Source organism: Aulonocara stuartgranti (assembly GCF_965226115.1).
Source record: "Aulonocara stuartgranti genome assembly, chromosome: 16".
In the NCBI taxonomy this organism is placed as follows: domain Eukaryota; kingdom Metazoa; phylum Chordata; class Actinopteri; order Cichliformes; family Cichlidae; genus Aulonocara; species Aulonocara stuartgranti.
In genome coordinates this window covers 30,038,722-30,062,061 of record NC_138952.1, presented here as the reverse complement: position 1 = coordinate 30,062,061, position 23,340 = coordinate 30,038,722, and the positions used below count along the sequence as shown (strand labels likewise).

The window sequence follows — 23,340 nt, the reverse complement described above, 5'->3', positions numbered from 1 at the left end:
ATTGCCCTGTCTTGTCTGCTTTATAATTATTGTTTGTGTATTACTTTTGCATGTGTTTCACCAGACCGCTACACAATAGCTCATATAAGGTAATAGTAAAGCACAGTATAATATGTGCAGTGTTTTCTGATTCAAGATTTGCTTTATTTTTCCCATGCCAGTTTCCCCCTAACATAAGTAATGTGTGGTTTCCAAGAGACCTGGAAAACTCTTTCTCTTATACCACAAATCCAAATGTCTTTAATTCTTTGAACCTCTCATGATCTTACAGTTTATTTACTTGACCACATCCCCACTAAACTATTTAAACCTATATCTCATTAATTTAATTAAGTTAATTGTACAAGTCACCATCAAATTCAGGATTTACCAAGGAGATTTTTTGTCCCCACTACTGTTCAGCATAAGCCTGAACCCCTCGATAAGCTCATCAACAAGACTAGCTCCATATACTGACAATGGAATGAAGCCATTGTCAACCATCCTCTACTACCTACATGAATGATATCAAGTTATATGCCAGGAGTGAATAAGACATCAGTTCAGTTATCCACACCATTAGGATCTACAGACATGATAGCACAATATCATTCGGACTGGAGAAGTGTAGTTGGATGGTAACTAAGAGTGGGACAGTAGTCAGAACTGAGGGGACTGCACTATAAGAAGGCAACACTGCAGACATCGAGGATAGCTACAAGTACCTGGGAGTCCCACAGGAAAATTGGTTGGCAGTAGCTCAGGAGGTAGAGCAAGTCCTCTACTGATCAGAAGGTTGGTATTTTAATTTGGGTCCCCCAGTCTGCATGCCAAAAATCCCTGAGCAAGATATTAACCCTAAGTTGCTCTATGTTGCATCCAGAGGAAAGTGCTCGTGTGAATGGCTGAATGTGGCATGTTGTATTAAAGCACTTTGAGTGCTCCAGAAAAGTAGAAATGTGCTATATAAGAATCAGCTCATTCACCATTTACCAAATGGAAACCATAAAGAGGCAATTAGGAAAGCTGCAACAACCAAATATTTGCAGAGAGTATGGCAAGTTGTAAGGAGCTGAATGAGAAGAACAATACCTGGGCAATCAACACCTGCAGAAACCTGAGAGAGAAGAGGAGCAAGGAGACGAACAATCATGGAAGGACAGATCCCTGCACAGTATGTACCACCGGCAGATAGAAGACATGGCTGACATCCAGAAATCCTATCAGTGGCTGGACGAGGCTGGACTGAAAGACAAAACATAGAGGTATGAATCATGGCAGCACTGGAACAAGCTCTAAGCAAAAGATCCATAAACACTTAGGTCGTGTCCAAATTCATGGGCTGCATCCTCCTGAGGCCGCATTTGTAGACCAATTATGTCGCAGCGACGTGCCGAAGGCTGTCCAAATTCGTAGACTCCTCCGAATGCAGCCGACAAATGCGTCCTCCTTTTTCCCGAATTTGAAGGATGGGTCGGGTGTGTCCTTCGTGGCCTACCATATCACAACCAAACTCCAATTTCCAACAATGGCGGCCGTTACTAAGTTTTAAAATTACTCTTACTAATCTTTCTGGGTCACAAAATAAACTTTTAACATATTTTCAGGCAAGAAAGTAGCTGTGTAAACATCAAATATCTGCTCGGTTTATCAAGATATCGCATATTTGCAAAAGTGCTTCGCCGTTTTCGGAGACGTCTGCTACCCACCAGCTCGATAGCTAGCCGGGAGCTCGAGGGTTACTGATGCGGCCGAGAACGGCACAACTCCCGGCACATCATTTTCAGATCACCGCAGACTTTCACTACTCAGGTTAAACGTAATATATAAGTCACTTAGACAACCTAAAAATTTTATTGCTGGGCTTTTTTCAGTGTTTTATTTGTTCGTGAGTCAATCGGTTTGGCTGAGATTAAAGGTATTAGATTAGATTAGCTAGAATAAAACTTTATTAATCCCCTGGTGGTTTCCTCCTTGTTTTTTACACAGCTGAATAAACATCAAACAGAAAACTGATTAAACAGAAGTATGAGACAGTCGAGAATTTCCACCAGTGTCCTGTTATATTTTAGATAGCAAGGAGCAGACGGCCGAGTTTATTAAACTCCACCGAGATAGCGGTGACGCTAATCAGAAGCCTAGACTGTCCAATTTCCCCAGCCGTTTACTTCCGGCCTACCCGACCTTCTGAGGACCCGGCCCACGTAGACCGCGAAGGTCCTCAGGAGGATGCAGCCCATGAATTTGGACATGACCTTAGTTCTACCACACCGGGTAAGACCCCTGGCAGACTGGCCTGAAACACTCCAGCACATAAGAGTAGAGTGCAAGATGCTAGCAGGCAGGACAAGTATACCAATTAACATTTGTGCAGCATATGTCCTTGAAGTCCAGAGGTCATCACCCAAGGTAGCTGAAAATGACCAAGCTAAGTGTGGGGATTCCTAATATAGACAGACAAACTGGTGATGGCTATCCAGCCAGAGATAATAGTGGTCGAAAAGCAGAGGGAGATGATTGTAGTGATAGATATAGCTATATCAAGTGTTAACAACACGAGGATGACTGAACGCGATAAGCTTGAGACTTGAGAAAATGTAGTGTGAAGGCAGTAGTGGTTTCCGTGGTTTCCGTGTTTTTTTTTTTTCTTTGCTTTTATACTAATCCTATACTAGTTCCAGGGATTTAAAACAAATGGATGGGCAAACAAAATGAAGTGCATAGGACTAAACGTCAAATCGTCAGATTCCCTGAAGTTGTTTACATGTTAGTAGAGAACTTAATGAGTCCCATAGAGGATGGAAGGTTTTCTGATAAAACAAAGCCACAAAACAGAGTCAATTACTTACCTTCTTAGTTCAGTGCAGGAAATATATTACTACAGTACTTTAAAGCATTGTTTATTTAATGGATGTTGAATTAAATGTAACATTGTTAACTCTTGGTGGGTTTGCAGAATTGCACAAATACAGATATCTTTATTTTGTGGTTATATTCACATTATATATTCTGATACTCTGCTTTAATTCCATTATAGTGTACCTTATTTGGACTTGCAAAAACCTTCATGAGCCAATGTATATTTTTATTGCAGCTTTGTTAATCAACTCTGTTCTTTACAGCATGATTATCTATCCGAAGCTCTTATCTGATGTTTTGTCTGAAAAACAGACTATATCGTATCCACTCTGTCTCTTCCAAGGATTCTCATATTACACCTCAGCTGTGTCAGAGTTTTTACTGTTGGCAGCAATGGCATATGACAGGTATGTGTCTATATGCAAACCCCTGCAATATCCAGTTATTATGAATAGAATAACTATTTATGTATGTGTGATTTTAGCTTGGCTTATACCTGCTTTTGAGATTGCAGTGTCATTTGTGCTGTATTCGAATGTCAAACTCTGTAGCTTTACTCTGACAGCAATTTTTTGTAACAATTCATTTTACAGGCTTCAGTGTGTGCCCTCGGTTGTAATATCTATATATGGTGTGGTCATGTTGATAAATATGACCTTTCTACCAATGCTTTTCATACTTTTTTCATATATCAGAATTCTAAGAATATCTTACAGTTGTTGCAGAGAAACAAGGAGAAAAGCTCTAAAGACATGTTTACCCCACTTGCTGGTGTTAATCAACTTTTCCTGTTTTTTTTTCTTTGATATAATTATAGTTAGACTGGAATCTGATCTATCAAACACTGTACGCTTGACATTGACGTTTCAGTCAATTTTATTCCATCCTCTTTTAAATCCAATCATATATGGACTCAAAGTGAATGAAATTTTTAAACACATCAAGATGTTGTTGTGTCAGGTTTAACAACACTGGTATTACTGCACCATTATCAAATGTATGGGATTTCATTGTAATGTGAGTTAGTTAAAAGAGTTTCTTATCTCTGATTTGACATGCAAGATAGAAGGACAGAGATCAACATTTATATAAACGTTGATCTCTGTCCTTCTACTGACAACAAGACGATAAACATAATGGTCATAAAACAAAGATAAACAATTTCTTAAACTCTTGCTGGTAATGTTTGAAGTCTAAGCAGCTCATATGCCTGCATTTCACATTTTTCCTTCTTTTTTGTCACAGGTTATCTTTTACTATTGTGGGTTGTAAGCGCAAAAAATAATTTAGTTAATTTAGTTAATCAATTGCTACCCCTCTCTCTCTCTCTCTCTCTCTCTCTCTCTCTCTCTCTATATATATATATATATATATATATATATATATATATATATATATATATATATATATAGTACTGTGCAAAAGTTTCAGGCAGGTGAGAAAAAAATGCTGTAAATAAAGAATGCTCTCAAAAATGGAGGTGTTAATTATATATTTTCATCAATCAAGATGGATGATCAACATGATCCATTTTCAGATAAATGTTTTTCAACTTTTTCATATTTTTTCATTTTTACTTTATTACTGATTCTTATTTGCAATATGCTACAAGTGCAACATAGATGGAATAAGTAGTAACACTTTATAACTGTTGCTTAAGGCCCTGCATCTTCATCTCTTGTCACATATTATTGTTCTCTGTGGGTTATAAACCAAACAGATGTATGTAGAAAAACAATCTTGAAAAGTACAATCCCAGTTACAAAAACTGGGGACACTGTGTAAAATGTAAAAAACAAAAAAACAAAACAAAACAGAATTTAATAATTTGCCATTCTCATAAACCCATATTTTACTCACAATAGAACATGAGAAACATATCAAATGTTTGTTTGCTTTAGGGCTAATACCTCATGATTGGCATTGCAAATTTCTGTTTTTTTCCATACTGTATAGAGTGTATTGTAGGTAAGTTTTGGAAGTAGAGTGTTACTCTGATACTATCAGATACAGCACTTCCTCACAAACCCTCACAGGAATGTGGCATTGATCATAAATCTGTTGTTATGGCATGCACTCTACACCCCTTCTTTAACTCTACAGGCCTGACCAGAGCATAAGAGGTGGTTGTCATGGTAACGAGGGTATTGCCTGCAAAAGGGCGTCTCCATATAGCGAGATGCCCAGAGAGCTGCAGAAGAAGAAACATGAGCTGGTATGAGACCTAAGGCCACTCTCAGCTCATTTGACCAATCATGTTAACATTCAGTTTCTTTGATTCATAAAAGTGTATACCGCCCTGGCACAGTGCCTTTGTCTCTGAGCCAGAGAAAGGAGATCCATGGCGCCATGTAAAACAATTAAAAATTCTAAATATTTCGATGATAAATTGTGAAAACTTAAAATTGGAGCATATTGTCTTCTCTCTCATAAAAAAGCCCTCAACAGTTTCTTAGTTTAGCTTTCAATTCAATTCAATTCAATTCAACAAAAGTCGCCTCAAGGCGCTTCATAAATACAGAGAAAAACCCAACAATCATATGACCCCCTATGAGCAAGTACTTTGGCGACAGTGGGAAGGAAAAACTCCCTTTTAACAGGAAGAAACCTCCGGCAGAACCAGGCTCAGGGAGGGTCGGCCATCTGCTGTGACTGGTTGGGGTGGGAGAAGGAAAACAGCATAAAGACATGCTATGGAAGAGAGACAGAGGTTAATAACAGATATGATACAATGCATCTCTAGGCTGGCCTGGGAACGCCTTGGTATTCCCCCGGATAAGCTGGAGGAGGTGGCTGGGGAGAGGGAGGTCTGGGCCTCTTTGCTTAGGCTGCTGCCCCCGCGACCCGGCCCCGGATAAAGCGGATGAAGATGGATGGATGATTCAATGCAGAGAGGTCTATTAACACATAGTGAGTGAGAAAGGTGACTGGAAAGGAAAAACTCAATGCATCATGGGAATCCCCGGCAGCCTACATCTATTGCAGCATAACTAAGGGAGGATTCAGGGTCACCTGGTCCAGCCCTAACTATATGCTTTAGCAAAAAGGAAAGTTTTAAGCCTAATCTTAAAAGTAGAGATAGTGTCTGTCTCCCGAATCCAAACTGGAAGCTGATTCCACAGAAGAGGGGCCTGAAAACTGAAGGCTCTCCCTCCCATTCTACTTTTAAATACTCTAGGAACAACAAGTAGGCCTGCAGAGCGAGAGCGAAGTGCTCTAATAGGGTGATATGGTACTACAAGGTCATTAAGATAAGATGGGGCCTGATTATTTAAGACCTTGTATGTGAGGAGCAGGATTTTGAATTCAATTCTGTATTCAACAGGAAGACAATGAAGGGAAGCCAAAACAGGAGAAATATGCTCTCTCTTTCTAGTCCCTGTCAGCACTCTTGCTGCAGCATTTTGGATTAGCTGAAGGCTTTTCAGTGAGTTTTTTGGACATCCTGATAATAATGAATTACAGTAGTCCAGCCTGGAAGTAATAAATGCATGAACTAGTTTTTCAGCGTCACTCTGAGACAGGATATTTCTAATTTTAGAGATGTTGCGCAAATGGAAGAAAGCAGTCTTACATATTTGTTTAATATGTGCGTTGAAGGACATGTCCTGGTCAAAAATGACTCCAAGGTTCCTCACAGCATTACTGGAGGCCAAGGTAATGCCATCCAGAGTAAGAATCCAGAGTAAGATACCATATTTCTAAGATTTTCAGGGCCGAGTACAATAACTTCAGTTTTATCTGAATTAAGAAGCAGAAAGTTAGCGGCCATCCAGGTCTTTATGTCTTTAAGACATTCCTGCAGTTTTGGTGTGTGTTATCTGGCTTCATGGCTTCATGGGTGTCATCTGCATAGCAGTGAAAATGTATGCTATGTCTCGTAATGATGCTGCCTAAGGGAAGCATGTATAATTTAAACAGAATTGGTCCTAGCACTGAACCCTGTGGAACTCCATAATTGACTTCACTGTGTGAAGAGGACTCTCCATTTACATGAACAAATTGGAGTCTATTAGATAGATATGATACAAACCACTGCAGTGCAGTACCTGTAATACCTACAGTATGTTCTAATCGCTCTAATAGGATATTATGGTCGACAGTATCGAACGCTGCACTGAGGTCTAGCAGGACAAGCACAGAGATGAGTCCACTGTCAGAGGCCACAAGAAGATCATTTGTAACCTTCACTAAAGCTGTTTCTGTGCTGTGATGAGCTCTGAAACCTGACTGAAACTCTTCAAATAAACCATTCCTCTGCAGATGATCTGTTAGCTGTTTGACAACTACTCTTTCAAGGATTTTTGATATGAAAGGAAGGTTGGAGATTGGCCTATAATTAGCTAAGACTGCTGGGTCTAGAGATGGCTTTTTGAGTAAAGGTTTAACTACAGCCAGCTTGAAGGCCTGTGGTACATAGCCGATTATTAGAGATAGGTTGATCATATTTAAGATCAAATAATTAATTAATGGCAGGACTTCTTTGAGCAGTTTTGTAGGAATGGGGTCTAAAAGACACGTTGATGGTTTGGAGGAAGTAATTATGACTTAACTCAGAAAGATCAATTAGAGAAAAAGAGTCTAACCTAACATCAATGGTACTAAGAGTAGCTGTAGATAATATTACATCTGTGGGATGATTTTTGGTAATTTAATCTTTAATCTTTCTTGTTCTTATATTCTTCTGATTATGCAGTTTATCCCTGTTGATTCAGGTTTATTTTAGGGTATTTAGTTTACTTTAGCTTTTCTCAGTCTGTCTTGTCCTCAGTGTCTTGTCTCCATTTTAATGTACCTCCTTGTGTCACTCTCTCGCTCTCTCGCTCTGTCTTGCTCACTTTGCCTCTCTGTGTGACCCTCATTCTCTCTCTCTTTCTCTCTCTCTCTCTCTGTCTATCGCTCTCCCTCTCTCGCGGTCTCTCTCTATTTCTCTCGCTCTAGGTCTTACTCATATCTCTGTGTTTTGTCTCTCTTACCTGTTCCCATGTTCCTCTCTTTTTGTGTTTTGTCCTTGTCTCTCTAGTCTGTCATGTTGCAGTGTTCCCTAATCCCTGTCCTAGTGTGACGTTCATATGTTCGTGCTACTTGCTGTTTTATTTCGATACTCCTTGTCTCTCATTATATCTTATTTGTTTCTGCTGTGTTTCCCAGCTGTCTCCACTCGTCTATTCTTCCCCTTGTGTATAAATTTTCTCAGTGGCCTCTTGACCCTTGTCCGATTCTCTTCTCATCAGTTTTTGTGTCTCTCAGGGTCCATGTCCCTAGTATTTTCCCAGTTTAGGTTATTTGTTTGTTTGTTTGTTTGGTTGGTTGGGGGATTTTTTTGTACCTTAATGTTCAGCCTAAATAAACAGCTCGCTTTTTGCTAAGTAGTTCCTTTTCTCCTGTGTTTGGGTCTTCTCACCACCTCACACATTCTGCAGCCACAGGTCCAGACAAATTAGTTAATCTGTGCTACATAGTAGAAGTGTGCTTAAATTAAAAACAGTAAACAGAAAAAAATTCCAATTAACCAATCACATCTTCATGGATAAACCAGCTGACATATAACAGGTTTGTACTGGTTAATTGGTTAAGTCACGCCCAAGTAAATAGGTCATTAATGGTGAAGACAGAGTGAGGACACATAATCCCCACCTGTCTTAAAATAATACATGCATGACATACATCAGATTACAAAGAAAAGCATTTAATGAAAAAGAAGTCAGTGCAGTCATTAGATTAAAAAGCAAGAGGACATCATCACATGGAAAAACATTTGTGGAAAGGTCCTCATTTATCAATGGAGAACTACGAAGTGTCAGTTTGCTTCCTTGCAGCAATGGTGGGATATTGGTAAAATAGAAATTCAGCAGTTCTGTGTTCAATACACATAAGTGAGATGGTAAAATCTATATAAAAAATTAGAGACTGATGTAGTGGATCTTCAAAATTTGAGTGATTCCACAGGAGATCGAGACCATTTTCAGGCACTCAAAAGTAAAAACGCTGTTTTGGGTGATGTGCTAGGGTTTAGAGCACAGGCCGCCCTGGTCCATTCATGTTTTCAAATGTTGCTGAAATGGATGCTCCCTCAGAATTCTTCTTTAGTTTGGAAAAAAACAATGGACAGAATCGTCGTATTCACTGTATTCAATCTGAGGATGGGAAAGAGCTGACTGAACCCACTGAATTACAGAAAAAGGCTGCTGATTATTTTTCAAAGCTGTATGTCAGCGAGTTTAGAGAAGATTCCGTGGCTAGTGAAGAGTTTCTCAGTAACTTGCCAGAGGTCTCAGAGCAAGACAGTATCGTGTTGGAGCCTGCCTCAACTCTGCAAGAACTGCAGGAAGCTTTGTCGAGTATGGAAAATGGTAAAGCTCCTGGAATAAAGTTAAAAGGTAAAAATCATACGCCTTGGAGAGAACATTTTAAGGTTGGTTTTGATGTGACACCTGTATGGGGGATGCTGTACAAGCCACCATTGACTAAGAACACAGGTGATTTACAGTGGCGAATTTTACATGGTATCAGTGCGGTTAATGCTCTTATAATGATAATAATAATGGATTGCATTTATATAGTGCTTTTCGGGACCCCTCAAAGCGCTTTACAATACCACTATTCATTCACTCTCACATTCATACACTGGTGAAGGCAAGCTACAATTGCCTTCACCAGTTGCCTCTTGTGTCCATCATGGGGTTTCAGATAAATGTCCTTTTTGTTCAATGAGAGAAACTATTTTTCATTGTTTCGTACAGTGTTTCAGGTTAATGGATTCATTTTCAGTACTTAATGGTATTTGGAAATCCTTTGTAGAATTTTTTTTTTCAAAAGAGTGTTTTATTTTTGGCTTTTCATATGACAAAAGGAAGAAGAAAAAGGGACGATGTATCATTTTTTTCTTGGGTCAAGCAAAGTTGATAATTTACTTGAGTAGAAAATATAAGATTTATAATGGACGAAATATTGATTGTGTAGAGCTCTTCAAGAGTATGTTAAGAGCAAGAGTGATGTTAGAGTATAAATATTATTTCAAAATGGATGGCCTGGATGTTTTTCAAAATCTTTGGGACTATAAAGGTAGTCTCTTTACTTTAAATAACTCTGAACTTTTATTTAGCAATGTGTTGGATTGAGCAGAATTTTTGTATGATTCACTATTAAGTGAATAAATGTGTTTTTGAAAATCAATCTCTCCTGCTTGCCTGGGCGCAGCTCATTGTGGGCTCTCCCTCTTGACCCATGCACCTGCGGTGATTGCCTCCATCTGTTGCTGATCTGCTGGAGCTCCGTATGAGTGTTCGGCACGAAGCAGTCTTCGCTGGAACATTGAATCACAGCTTGAGCAAACTCTCTCTGTGTATTTTGCCTGTTGGATCTAATCGTGCTCTCTGTGTACACATTTCCCCGGAGCTGGTGATGTACCCTTCCCTGTGATCCCTGAGTGTGGCAGCATGAGTAGCGGCGGTTATTGTGCTGAAGAGGAGAGCGCGTGTGTGGATTCCCGTTTTGTAAATAAACTGTCACCTTTTGCTTGCCAGAACTCCGGCTGCAGGTGTGTCCATTGGTTAGCCATGACAGCCCATACTTAATGTCAACACAAATAAGTAGAATAGGTTTAAAAATGATGTAGTGAACTGACAGTAGTCTCTTTTTACATAAGGTATAGCCTGTGGCTAAGGGATCAGAGGTAAGATAAAAACACATGAGAAGAAAAGTAAATTTAACAAATCAGTGATCTGTGAATTCATTTTTTTTTGTCTTTAAATTCAATAAAGCTGCTTTACACTTTTCATCTCCCAGCATTCAGCACTTCAGACACTCAACACCCCACCCAGACGACAGCCTTACCATGACCTGATGAGAAGGATGGATGACCAAAGGACAAACTGGAGAGTGGTGCTGTTTTCGAACTATGTAAGTTATCACCTCACATTGACTAAAAACTGTCTTGAACACTAAATTCTTCCAGTAGTTGGTATAAATCATGGTTTGATGTCAGCAGCACTGTAGGTTTAAGTTTATTTATAGTTTTCATGTGTGTATGTTGGATTTAAATTGTGTTTAACAACATACTGCAACTACCAACAATGAAAATCTGTTTTGTGTTCAAATGACAACTTTCTTGTGTTATTGCTTTGCAGGGCAGTGTCTTTAGCAATCCTGGAACAGCTGAGAGTGGACAGAGCTGCACAGAGGACCAAAGATCCACTCTCAGCACTTTATATCTGACCGGCCCCAGCACCACCCCTCTTCACCCAACGTGAGGAGGGTCCTGACCCCGCCTGCACAGCGGGAGTTGTGGACATCCATTTCTATGTCAGTGAGTTTAGGAACCTCCTCACACACACACGGATGTACACCGTCACTAGAAGATGTCTCCATTGCATCAGCAGGATGTAAGCATTTATACAATACTGCAGTTTGTGATATTTCATACATGTTTTTATCTCTTCAGTTAAAACTAGGAGATATAAAATAAACCAATTTTCACAATATTTTCTGTGTATTTCTTTTACAAAAAGTTATTTGGAGCATCATTGCAACCTGTCAGATTTTTATCGAGGATTTAGAAAGTTGTTGGTGGCTTGAGTGTGTACAGTGGGGAGTTGTTTTTGTCACATGGTGAAAGTGACCTGATGGGGAGCAAAAAGGCAAACTGAACAATTTGGTCTTGCTCGAGCTACTGATGAATCTTTATCAATGATTGTTAAGTTTTCCAACCACATTTTATCCCGATGGTCAAAGGCTTACATCTTTATGGTCACCAACGTACTTCTGTAATTAATCAGTAACCAATTTATTACTTTAATTTACACTGGGGGCATTAATGAACATAAATCGGATTTAACCAGATTATGTGTTTAGGTCAAGAGACACAGAGTATCTGTAGAATATAAGAATATTCTACAGAGGCTCTTCTTGAATGTCTAATCACAATGTTTGTGTTTGACTGCAGCATCACTGCAGCAGAGTGGGTATAACACAAGGCCACAGTCATGTGGTACTAAGTGAATAAAATACCCTTAAACAAAGTAAGAGGGATGTGGCTGAGGTTATCAGGATGACTGCTCCATAGATTTCCTGCCTGATGCTCTTTTGCCTTCCAGATATCAGTACAATTTTTAAACCCAAATAGGTCACTTAAAGTATCTTAACCTGTGTGCAAACCTGGTAAAGACCTATAGTAAACGTTTGACCTCTGTTATTGCCAACAAAGGTTATGTTACAAACTATTGAGTTGTATTTTTGTTATTGACCAAATACTTATTTTCCACCCTGGGCCCTGTGCTTCGTACGTCGCTTACTACATCCAAGATCAAATGAAACATTCAAGACCAAATCATCGCGCTAACTCTGAGCTCGCTATTCCGGTTCCCCGAACACACCTGTTGTTGACGATTAGTATAGCTGGATGAAGTAATGTGAGATCACTGGGTGGCCCAACAGGGGCTACGCATCGATAGTAGAAACATTGATCGGCAACCCTTTGATTGGTCGGCGAAAATGTCGAAGGAGCGCGCTCGGTATTTTTCGGCAGCAGAGCAAGAACTCTTGAGTGAGGGATTTCAGGAGTTTCAGAGTTTAATTAAAACGCAAGGGAACACTGCAAAGGCTGCAAAAGCAAGGAGAGAGGGCTGGCAGAAAGTTGCTGACAAATCAAACTCGTAAGTAATTCAATAATAACAATAATAATGGAGTGGATTTATATAGCGCTTTTCAAGGCACCCAAAGCGCTTTACAATGCCACTATTCATTCACTCTCACATTCACACACTGGTGGAGGCAGCTACGGTTGTAGCCACAGCTGCCCTGGGGCAGACTGACAGAAGCCAGGCTGCCATATTGCGCCATCGGCCCCTCTGGCCAACACCAGTAGGCGGTAGGGTAGATTTATCATATCACACCATATTATCCAATATTATATTACATTATATTATATTATAATATGTTATATTATATCCCCTTTCACATTAGAGCCACAACAGGACCCACTAGAACATGGGAACAAGTAAAAGTGAAATATAAGAATATTCTACAGAATGGTAATATTTATCACTTATATTGCTTGTCGTCTCTTGGAAAGAGACCCTGGAATACTCTGTTTGTTTGTTCATAACAGCAACCAAGAAAAGGGCAGAGCAAAAAAAAAGACAGGTGGTGGTCCTGCACCCCCTCGTCAACAAGTTGGTTAAGTAAATAATACCCTCACGGGAATATCGATATCTCTCAATGAGCACACTGTCGCGCTGAGCTAAAGGATCCTGTCTGTCCCGCAATATACGCTGAATTCTGAGGACTCTCCTTATCAATCTTGCACCTTCCGCAATGGGTGGCTCGCGTAAACGGACAGGATATGACTGCGACAGACTTCCCAAATCCACCTTCGCTTTTATAGCCGTGGTCTCTCATCTTGATTACACGAAGTAATTTACAATTACTACTCTGAAATATGAATTACATCTGTAATAATCACATACATGTAATAGAATGTTAATAGTACATTTCCCTTTTTTAGGGAATGACCTGTATGTATCTGTGTGAAATCAATAAAAGGATCAAGTGCTGCATTATCTTTAGTTACATTGATGTTATTTATTTATGGTGAAACAGTGGTGGAATATCGCTGTTGCTTTCGTATGAATGACGAGGACATACCTGCGTGGCCGCGATCTAATCCTGTTTACATAAAGTAAACCTGCTCCCCAGCAGGTTTACGCTTACGGCTCTGTTGCTATGACAGCAAGTCCCGGATGGGCTTCGGGGAACCGAACGATCCAGGATCACGCGAAATCGTCAACAATCTCATCTAGCTAACTCACTTAGCGCGGTACGAAGAACAGGCCCCTGATTTACGAATAAATTCTTTACAAATCCTACCATGTGGATTCATGGATTTTTTTTCACATTCTGTCTCTCACAGTTGAAGTGTACCTCTGGTGCAAATTACTGACCTCTGTCATCATTTTAGGTGGGGGAAATTGCACAATCGGTGGCTGACTAAATACTTTTTTGCCCCACTGTATATCCTATTGTGTCATATCTCCAGTGTTTCCTCGGAGGGGGCTCTCTGCACCGGGTTTGTGATCGACCGTGGCTGCTGGGTCTCTGGGGGTCCTCTCAGCCTGGCTGGGGGGCTCCTTTGCCTCCCTCCTGCTGTGTGCCCAGCCTGGAGGCTGCGGTCTGTGACCGGCTCCCGGTGCAGATGGCTCCCTGTTATAGTGTTTCCTCACTTGGCTCATGCGAACCCAGCCCAATTTTTACTCTTTAAGTGTACGCGCGTGTGTGTGTGTGTGTGTGTGGGGGGGGGGATATGTGTGTATTCACATCATTTATGTTAATGAGAGTGTGGGGAGTGAGTTGGAAGGGGGGGGTGGGCTGTTTTTTTTTTACTATGTAAAGCACTTTGTGCTACATTTTTTGTATGAAAAGTGTTTTATAAATAAAGACTGATTGATTGATTGATTGATTGATACCAAGCGTGTCAGTAAAGGTGAGTACATCGCCCTCTCAACCCCCCCCCCCCCCCCCCTTCTCATGAAGAACTGGATGGTGATGCATGTCAGTGAAGTGGAAGGTGAGAACCCCCGCCCCCCGCACAAACACACACACACACACCCTCACCTCCCTTTCTTGCACTGAATTCTTCTTCTTGTAAATATCTTCTACTTGTTTTTACACCTTTTAATGTTAAAGTTGGACTTTGTCCTTGTCAGTGCTGGAAAGACACTTTGCTGTACTGAGGTCTGCTTATTGTCAATATCTTGTACTTGTTTTTATACTTTTTAATGTTAAAGTTTGCCGTTGTGGTTTTCAGTGTAGGAAACACACTTTGTTGCACTGAGGTCTGCTTATTTTCAATGTCTTGTACTTGTTTTTACACTTTTTAATGTTAAAGTTAGCCTTTGCGTGTTTCATTGTTGGAAAGACACTTTCCTGCACTGAGGTCATCTTATTGTAAATAACTTGTACTTGTTTGAACACCTTTTAATGTTAAAGTTGGCCTTTGTCCTTGTCAGTGTTGGAATGACACTTTGTTGTACTGAGGTCTGCTTATTTGCAGTGTCTTGTACTTGTTTTTACACCTTTTAATGTTAAAGTTTGCCTTTGTGCTTTTCAGTTTAGAAAAGAGACTTTGTTGCACTGAGGTCTGCTTATTGTAAATATCTTGTACTTGTTTGAACACCTTTTAATGTTAAAGTTGGTCTTTGTGGTTGTCTTTGTTGGAAAGACACTTTGTTGCACTGAGGTCTGCTTATTGTAAATATCTTGTACTTGTTTGAACACCTTTTAATGTTAAAGTTTTCCTTTGTGCTTTTCAGTGTAGGAAACACTTTTTTGCACTGAGGTCTGCTTATTTTCAACATCTTGTACTTGTTTTTACACCTTTTAATGTTAAAGTTGGTCTTTGTGCTTGCCAGTGTTGGAAAGACATTTCGTTGCACTGAGGTCTGCTTATTTTCAATATCTTGTTTTTGTTTGCACAATTTGTAATTTGAACAACCCCTAACAAATACGGTGATGTTGACTTCTCTGACTCTTTTCTATGTTCTGAAGCTGTTCCTGAGAAAGCTGAACTGCCTGTGGAAAAAACTGAAAAATGTGTGTCTGATAGCCTGCCACCTGCTACACCTGACCTGTCTTTTCAGGCAAACAAAACAGATTTTTTTCCATGCGCAACAGAATGACCCAACTCTGGCCACAAAACTGGCCAGCGATCAGAATCCCCGTGTTTACAGCATTGAAAATGACATGTTAATGCCTAAATGGCATCCTCCCTCATCTAGTGATCTTGGCTGGACTTTGTACCGCAAAAACTTTGACCCCAAGTACTCAGTCTTGCACATGACAGTTTCTCTGTTACCATCGTATTCTGTATCACTTATTTTGGCCAGGGTTAAAAACTGATGTAACCAAGTATTGTCGTTCTTGCCACATTTGCCAGGTCAGTGGAAAACCCAACCAGGTTAATCTTCCCGCTCCATTGCATCCGATCCCGGCTTTAGGGGAACCATTTGCGTACAAAATCATTGATTTTGTAGGTCTTCTCCCAAAAACAAAGTCAGGAAATCAGTACATCTTGACTTTGATGTCCTGATGTACACGCTTCCCCGAGGATATTCCGCTACGCACTATCAAAGTCAAAGCCATTGTCAGAGCATTAGTAAACTTTTTCTCCACTTTCGGTTTGCCTAAATCTGTTCAAACGGACCAAGGGTTTAATTTTATGACCAAAATATTTGCTCAGGTCTTAAAATCACTCTGCATCAAGCATCAAAAATCCAGTGCGTATAATCTGGGAGTTAAAATAGAGGCAAATCTTAAACTTGAAAGCCAGGTCAGAGCTGTTGTAAGATCTAGCTTTTTTCATTTGAGGGAATTAGCCAAAATAAAGCCTATCTTATCGAAACAGCATTTTCAGACAGTAATCCATGCCTTTGTTACTTCTAGGCTGGATTATTGTAACGCACTTTATTTTGGGGTTAGTGATGCGTCCATTAGGCGCCTGCAGGTTGTGCAAAATGCTGCAGCACGTCTTTTAACTGGAACAAAAAAGTTTGAGCACATTACCCCTATTTTAATTTCACTCCACTGGCTACCTGTACATTTTAGGATTGTTTTTAAAATTCTCTTATTTGCTTTTAAATCTCTTAATGGCCTGGCCCCCCCCTACCTCTCGGAGCTACTACAACCATATACACCTGCCCGTTCCCTTAGGTCCGCCAATCAGCAGCTCCTTAAGGTACCGAAAACTAAGTATAAATTTAAAGGTGATCGTGCTTTTGCTGTAGCTGCTCCAAAGTTGTGGAATGATCTGCCCTTGCATGTTAGGCAGGCCTCTTCTCTCTCTGAATTTAAAAGTCTTCTTAAAACATATTTATTCGCTGAAGCCTTTGGCATTGATTAGAGGGGTTGACTCAATTTGTTTTAACATGTTTCAATTTATTGTATCTATTTATTTTATCGTATCTCATTTTAATTTTCTTTACGTATGCTATTAACATGTACAGCACTTTGTGAAACTCTGGTTTTATGTTAAAGTGCTTTAGAAATAAAGTTGGTATGGTATGGTATGGTATCCCGAATCACAGGGTGTGTCAGGATCCTGGGTCTCCTTACCCAGCGTTTTTAGTTCTTTGTGATTCTTGTATTTTGTACTCGTGTGATTTATTCTATGGTTTCTAGTTTTAATCCCTTGCCCTTCATGTTTCTCGGTGCCCCCTCTGTTCTGTGTACGTCTGTGTCTTTGCATGTTTGAGCTTCTTGTTTTCTGTCACTCTGTATTGTGAATTATGTTCTCATGGTGGGTCTTTTATTACTCCCTCAAGTCTAATTTCTTGTGTTCCAAGCTTAGTATTTCCCTCTGCATATTTTGGTTATTAGAGTCCTCTGCCTTATGGTTTATGTCTGTGTTTCTTAGTTGCTGTCTCCACCATGACAAGTTCGCGTCTCTGTGTTATACTTCCTGTTTCACTTTGAAGGTCTGTGTCTTATGTGAATGTGTCCTGCTTTGCTTCCTTGTCTCGTCAGTTCTGATTTCTCCCAGCTGTGCCCTCCTTCTGTGTCTCATTCCCCTCGTTACTTCCCAGTGTATTTAAACCCTGTGTTTCTCTGAGTCGCATCGTCCCTCATGCTGTGTGGATCTCCCTGTGAGTTTAGTTTGTCATTTTCCAGTTTAGTTTAGTTTAGTTTGCTTTTGTATGCTTTTCCCGGCCAGCAAATAAAGCTGTGGTTCCTGAGTTCATTTGAGTTTAAGAGCCTGCATTTTGGGTTCAATTCCTGTTTGCCACACAGCGATTCATGACAGGGTGCGCTTGAGCATTTCCACCAAACATTAAAAGCCATGATGAGGAAGTTCTGCCTTGAGTCAGGAAGAGAGTGGGACGAGGGTCTGCCACTTCTCCTTCTAGCGGTGAGAGAGAGAGTGTGCAGGAGTCCACGGGTTTCAGTCCCGCTGAGCTGGTGTTTGGACACACAATGCGTGGTCCCCTGCGGCTGCTTAAAGAGCAATATCTGTCCGACACAGCTATCCCTGAGCAGAACGTACTAGATTACCTAAGTTGTTTTAGGGAGCGTCTGCATAGACACTTACCTATCCCTGTTTGCTGACACTTACCCATCCCTGTTTGCTGACACTCCCTCTCGCACTACTATCCTCGAACATGACATGGATGTAGGTGACCACCCTCCGATCAAACAACACGCTTATCGTGTGAACCCTACCAAAATGCACTTTTTCAGCAAGAAGTTTCCTATTTGCTGGAAAATGGTCTAGCTGTCCCGAGTTCTCCCGAGAGCATGGAGTTCCCCATGCCTTTTTGTGCCGAAGGAAGACAAAACCCCACGTTTTTGTACTGATTTTCGAAAAGTGAACAGTGTGACCAAACCTGACTCCTATCCTCTTCCCCGCATGGAATACTGTGTTGATAGGGTTTGCTCCGCAAAGTTTGTCACCAAGCCGGATTTATTAAAGGGTTATTGGAAAGTCCCCCTCACTCCATGTGCATCTGAAATTTCCACTTTTGTCACCCCTGATCACTTTCTCCAATACACTGTCATGCCGGTTGGCCTTCGAAATGCCCCTGCCACAATCCAACGCATTATGCACATTGTATTAGGTGGTGTCAAAAATTGTGAAGTGTACTTAGATGACATTGTAGCTTATTCAGAGACCTGATCAGAACACCTTTGAACACTCACTGAAATTTTTGGAAGGTAAAAAAGAGGGATCCCTTACCCTTAATCTTGCCAAATGTGACTTTGGTAAACCCACTGTGACTTATCTAGGGAAGCAGGTGGGCCAGGGTCAGGTGCACCCCCTTCTGGCCAAAATTCAGGCTATCCTAGATTTCCCTGTGCCTCGCATTAGACATGAGCTTCGCCGTTTCCTTGGAATGGCTGGCTATTATCATGGCTTCTGCAAAAATTTTGCAGACGTAGTTGCACCTCTCACCAGTCTCACAAGTGTGTCAAAACCATTCGTGTGGTCACCCACATGCCAGAATGCTTTTGAGTCTGCCAAAGCTCTCCTCTGCAGCACACCGGTACTTGCCACTCCTGATTTCACACATCCTTTTAAGCTCGAGGTGGATGCCAGCACCAGCGGTGCAGGTGCGGTGCTGTTGCAGAAGGACAAGCATGGTGTCGATCACCCAATTGGTTATTTTTCAAAGAAGTTCAACATTCATCAGCAAAAATGCAGTATTATTGAAAAAGAAGCTCTTTCCCTGTTGCTTGCACTACAACATTTCGAAGTATATGTCGACTCTAGTTCATCACCTATCATTGTTTGCACCGATCACAACCCCCTCGTGTTTTTGACTAGGATGCAAAATTCTAATCAGAGGCTCATGAGATGGTCCCTCTTAGTGCAGGATTTTAATTTGGAGATCCAGCACAAAAAAGGAACCGAGAGTGTAATGGTAAATGTACATTTTCGCATGGTTTTCTCCATTCCTAAGTCCCAAACATCTATAGGGGAGATGTTTGGTCTTGGCAAGGGGGGTGTTACGGACCTGGCCATAATGTGTCTTGGTGGCTGTTTTTTGTTCTGCCTGTCTGTGTCTTTAAGAGTCTCTGCGGATGGTGAAAATAACAAAAGCAAGGACAGCACTAAACATAAAAAAGAGTTTTACAAAAGATAGACCAAGTTCAAGCACTGATAGTTGAGCGGGGGTCAAAGCAGTGTTACTCAAGATGACAACATCTGACTTCTTCCCCAGAATTGGGATCGTCCATGGACGGTTCAGTGAGTCTTTTCCTTTTTCCCCGCCATGTGCATTTGCATTTGGGCCTCTTCTGGATGGAGGTTCCACGGGGGGAAACTCTGTTTGGTCCAAAAAAGCATATTTGGACTGGTTGGGTAATTTGTGCTGTGGCTTTTTCTTATTTGTGGTAGTTGAAGGAAGTCTTGGTCTTGGATGTGTTTTCTTAAACCAAACTTTCTGTTGTTTGGCGTGGTTCAGTGGTTGTGGCAGCATTGATAACTGAGTTATGGGTATCTTTGGACCACGGGTATATGAATCCCTTTTTGTAGTCTCTCTCATCCTTTATTTCATTTTCATATTCCGCTAGTCTTAGATCAATTTCCTCCATTTGTTTCAGTACATCATTCTTGTCTCTTGCCATCACCTCGAGGTGCTGTTCAGTCTGTAATATTTCATTTTCCTCATTCAAATACCTAATAGTAATAGCCATCAACGCACAGAAGCATTAGTTGAGGACACTATTCCATGCAGTAGTGAAACCTGGATTGTCCTTACCAAAAGATGGCGGCTTGAGAATACGTAGTCCTCTTGGGATCCTTGCTGATGTAGTTTGATAAGGTGATGGCATGCCATTTGTTACTGAGTATCTGCGACGTAGAACTTCCTCAGGTGATCTGTTGATTCCTGATTGGTGTCTTGTTCAAAGAGTGAGGAATTCCTCAAAACTTCTATAAGATTGAAGCAACAGAAAGCTGATGCTCCTTGAATGTCATCGTCTCTTGTGGTCAAGTAGGACGTGGTGTAATTCTAATGTTGTTGCTCCATGGTGAGTGTGTCAGCTAAATGAGGACCTTTCCACAAATGTCTTTCCATGTGATGATGTCCTCTTGCTTTTTAATCTAATTGCTGCACTGCCTTCTTTTTTAATAAATGCTTCTCTTTGTAATCTTTTTTTTTTTTTGTATATTTGTAATATTCTTTTTATGTATGTCATGCATGTATTATTTTAAGACAGGTGGGGATTATGTGTCCTTACCCATGTCTTCACCATTAATGACCTAGTCCAGTATTTACTTGGGCGTGACTTAACCAATTAACTAATACTAACCTGTTATATGTCAGCTGGTTTATCCATGAAGATGTGATTGGTTTGATTTGATTTTTTTCTGTTTCCTGTTTTTAATTTAAGCACACTTCTATGTATTACTATGACCGTGAAGAAGGCCACAAGCCGAAACGTGTTGGTCAGTCAATGAAGTTGTTCCTCTTCCCGTCAAGTGTTGCTGGAGTTCCTGCATTGTAATTTTTTTCATCCTCTTCACGCACCTTGGAAGTAGGTGAAGTCGTGCCAAAAATTTTTGTTATGATTTTGTCTGGAAGTAGAAAAGAATAAATGTATGTATTTAAATTGTAGTTTTTTTTTTTTTAGCATATCTGTCAAAAAAAGTTCCCCAAGCTGCTCAAATATATTTTTTGTACCTTTGCTGCTGTGAGGTCAAATGGGTGCAAGCATTTTAAATGTTTTTATTTTAACAGAAGGAGTGAATGTAAAGACAAGAGATTTGCTACATAAAATGCCATTGCTTTAGCCTGTAGTGTTTCAGTAGTTCCACCCTTTTGCCTCATAAGTGAATTAAAAACATCAAACAAACTCGCCTAAATGTCAAAGAAAACAGACGTGTCAATAAGATACAAATTATTTTCCATAAAATAAAAGTATAATCAAGTATATACTTCCAGAGGTGGTGCAAGAAGAAGACACAAATGCAATGACTCTAATGAGAACTTAAACGAGATATAGAATACAATTAAACCAGAAATGGTTGAATGCAGGAGTCCTTTGAGCAGCAAGAAACAAATCAAGTAAGAGGAAACAAATTCTTCAACATAAATCATGAACACACAAAAGGATGCAAACACACACTAAGAGAGAGCAAAGGAAGTTCAGAGCTATAAATGCACATATCAGTGGAAGTGAATGTAAAAAGGTAAGGAGACCAATGAGGATAATGAGGTAATGGAAGCAAAACAAAACACAGGAAACAAATGAGTATCAAACAACAAAATTAAAACTATCAAGTGACTATCAGTGGGAAACAATAACCCTGAATACGAGATGTATTACAAAAATTTTACACAGAGTCAAACACTGAGTAAAAAGCTGAATATGTTGTGGCGAATCCACTTAGCCAAAAAAATGGATCGGACATCAGTTGTAGAAACGATAGTCTTTATATAAGGCTTCAAAAAGGGGAATGTACAACAAATAAACTTCTCGACATCAGAGCAACATATAATGGCTTCCCGAAACTTTCTTTGCTAGCTAAAACCCAGAGTAACTTTCGTCTACCACGAAGGATTCTGGGAAACGCAGTTTTCTAATGAAAATACCTGTTAAATGCTCCCCTTTAGCAGAAAATTAAATCTATAATTAACAGCTCTCACTAAACATGTGACACTTAAATCACTTACAAAATAACCAAAATGCTGTTATCAAACAATAAACTGCAATAAAGTTACAACATCCTCCCCCCCGATGAACAATCTGTTCATCTAAAGCTCCAGGTTATACAACATCTGAATTGGTCTTCTTAACAGAGTCCCCGTTGTCGTGCGAACTAAGCAAGATCTAACAAGACCGTTTCGACCAGGAAACATTTCTTCAATTCTTCCAAGTTTCCACACTTGTCTGGGGAGGTTGTCATGCCCAATGAGCACAACATCCCCTAGTTTTAGGGGTGTAGGCTTTGAAGCGTCACAGCAATGAGTTGACTTCAGCTCCAACAGATAGTCGTTGGTCATGAGTTTCTGCCGTTATCTCCATCTCCGAGTAATGTCCTCTTTGTTAGGTGTTGGATGGTGTGTGTCCTTCGGGATTGACTTGGGTGGTAGAGATGTCAATCGTTTGCCCACCAAAAAGTGGGCTGGAGTAAGTGGTTGCGGTTCATTTACCTCGTTGTGCACAAAGGTGAGAGGCCTAGAGTTCAGAGTTGCTTCGACTTCCGCCAACACAGTACACATGTCTTCAAAGTGGAGTGAAGAAACTCCACAGCTCCTTCAAATCTTGGTCTGCTCTCTTAAATGTTCTGGCATTGTCAGAATAGATAACTCTGCATAGCCCTCTCCTGGCAATGAATCTCTTCAACGCTAGCAAAAATGTCTCAGTTGACTGATCTGACACAAACTCTAAATGGACCGCTTGTGTCACAGCACAGGTAAATAGGGCAATATAGGATCTTTTCACAAAATCCTATGTTTTCACATAGAGCAGCCCAGCAAAATCCACACCTGCAACTTCGAATGGTGGTGACTCGGATATTCTGTCCCTAGGCAAAGGTGCAGTTAGCTGATGCCCAGCCTTTGCCTTAAACCTCTTACACACAGTGCATCTGGTCACAATGCTCTTAACCAGCTGCCGTGCCCGGATGATCCAATATCTCTCTCTTATTTGTACAAGAGTGTCCCTCACTCCTGAATGCATCACCCTTTTGTGACAGTCCTGTATCAGCAGTTCTGAAAATCTGTGTTTGTTTGGCAGAATCCAAGGATGCTGCTCTCTGAATGTGAAGTCCGACTTCTGCAGCCTGCCTCCAACACTAAGCAGCTCATCTTCATCAAGGAATGGTTTCAGTTCCTGAATCTTACTGTCATTCATCACAGGTTTTCCTACCTTCAGTCTCTGGACCTCCTGGTGAAAACTATGATGTTGTGCAACCTTAATCCAGTACTTCTCAGCATCAAGAAGCTCATTGTCAGCTCACCTCGCATCTTTGGTTGCATCGTTGTTTTTGCATTAGCTATGAATCTC

At 40.5% G+C, this 23,340-nt stretch overlaps 1 protein-coding gene and 1 long non-coding RNA gene across 2 annotated transcripts; both read left to right on the top strand.

Moving 5' to 3' along the window:
* Window positions 1-2,886: 2,886 nt before the first annotated feature.
* LOC309691017 (olfactory receptor 6N2-like) lies at window positions 2,887-3,887 on the top strand (the record flags this gene model as incomplete). The annotated part of the gene is made up of 1 exon (XM_082508545.1): window positions 2,887-3,887. One exon carries the CDS (start codon window positions 2,887-2,889, stop codon window positions 3,802-3,804), a length of 918 nt encoding a protein of 305 aa, XP_082364671.1. The 3' UTR covers window positions 3,805-3,887.
* Window positions 3,888-9,969: 6,082 nt separating this feature from the next.
* Window positions 9,970-11,054, top strand: LOC309691041. Its single transcript, XR_014271858.1, has 4 exons — window positions 9,970-10,378; window positions 10,487-10,513; window positions 10,627-10,740; window positions 10,968-11,054. It is a non-coding gene; the product is annotated as an uncharacterized lncRNA (long non-coding RNA).
* Window positions 11,055-23,340: the final 12,286 nt, after the last annotated feature.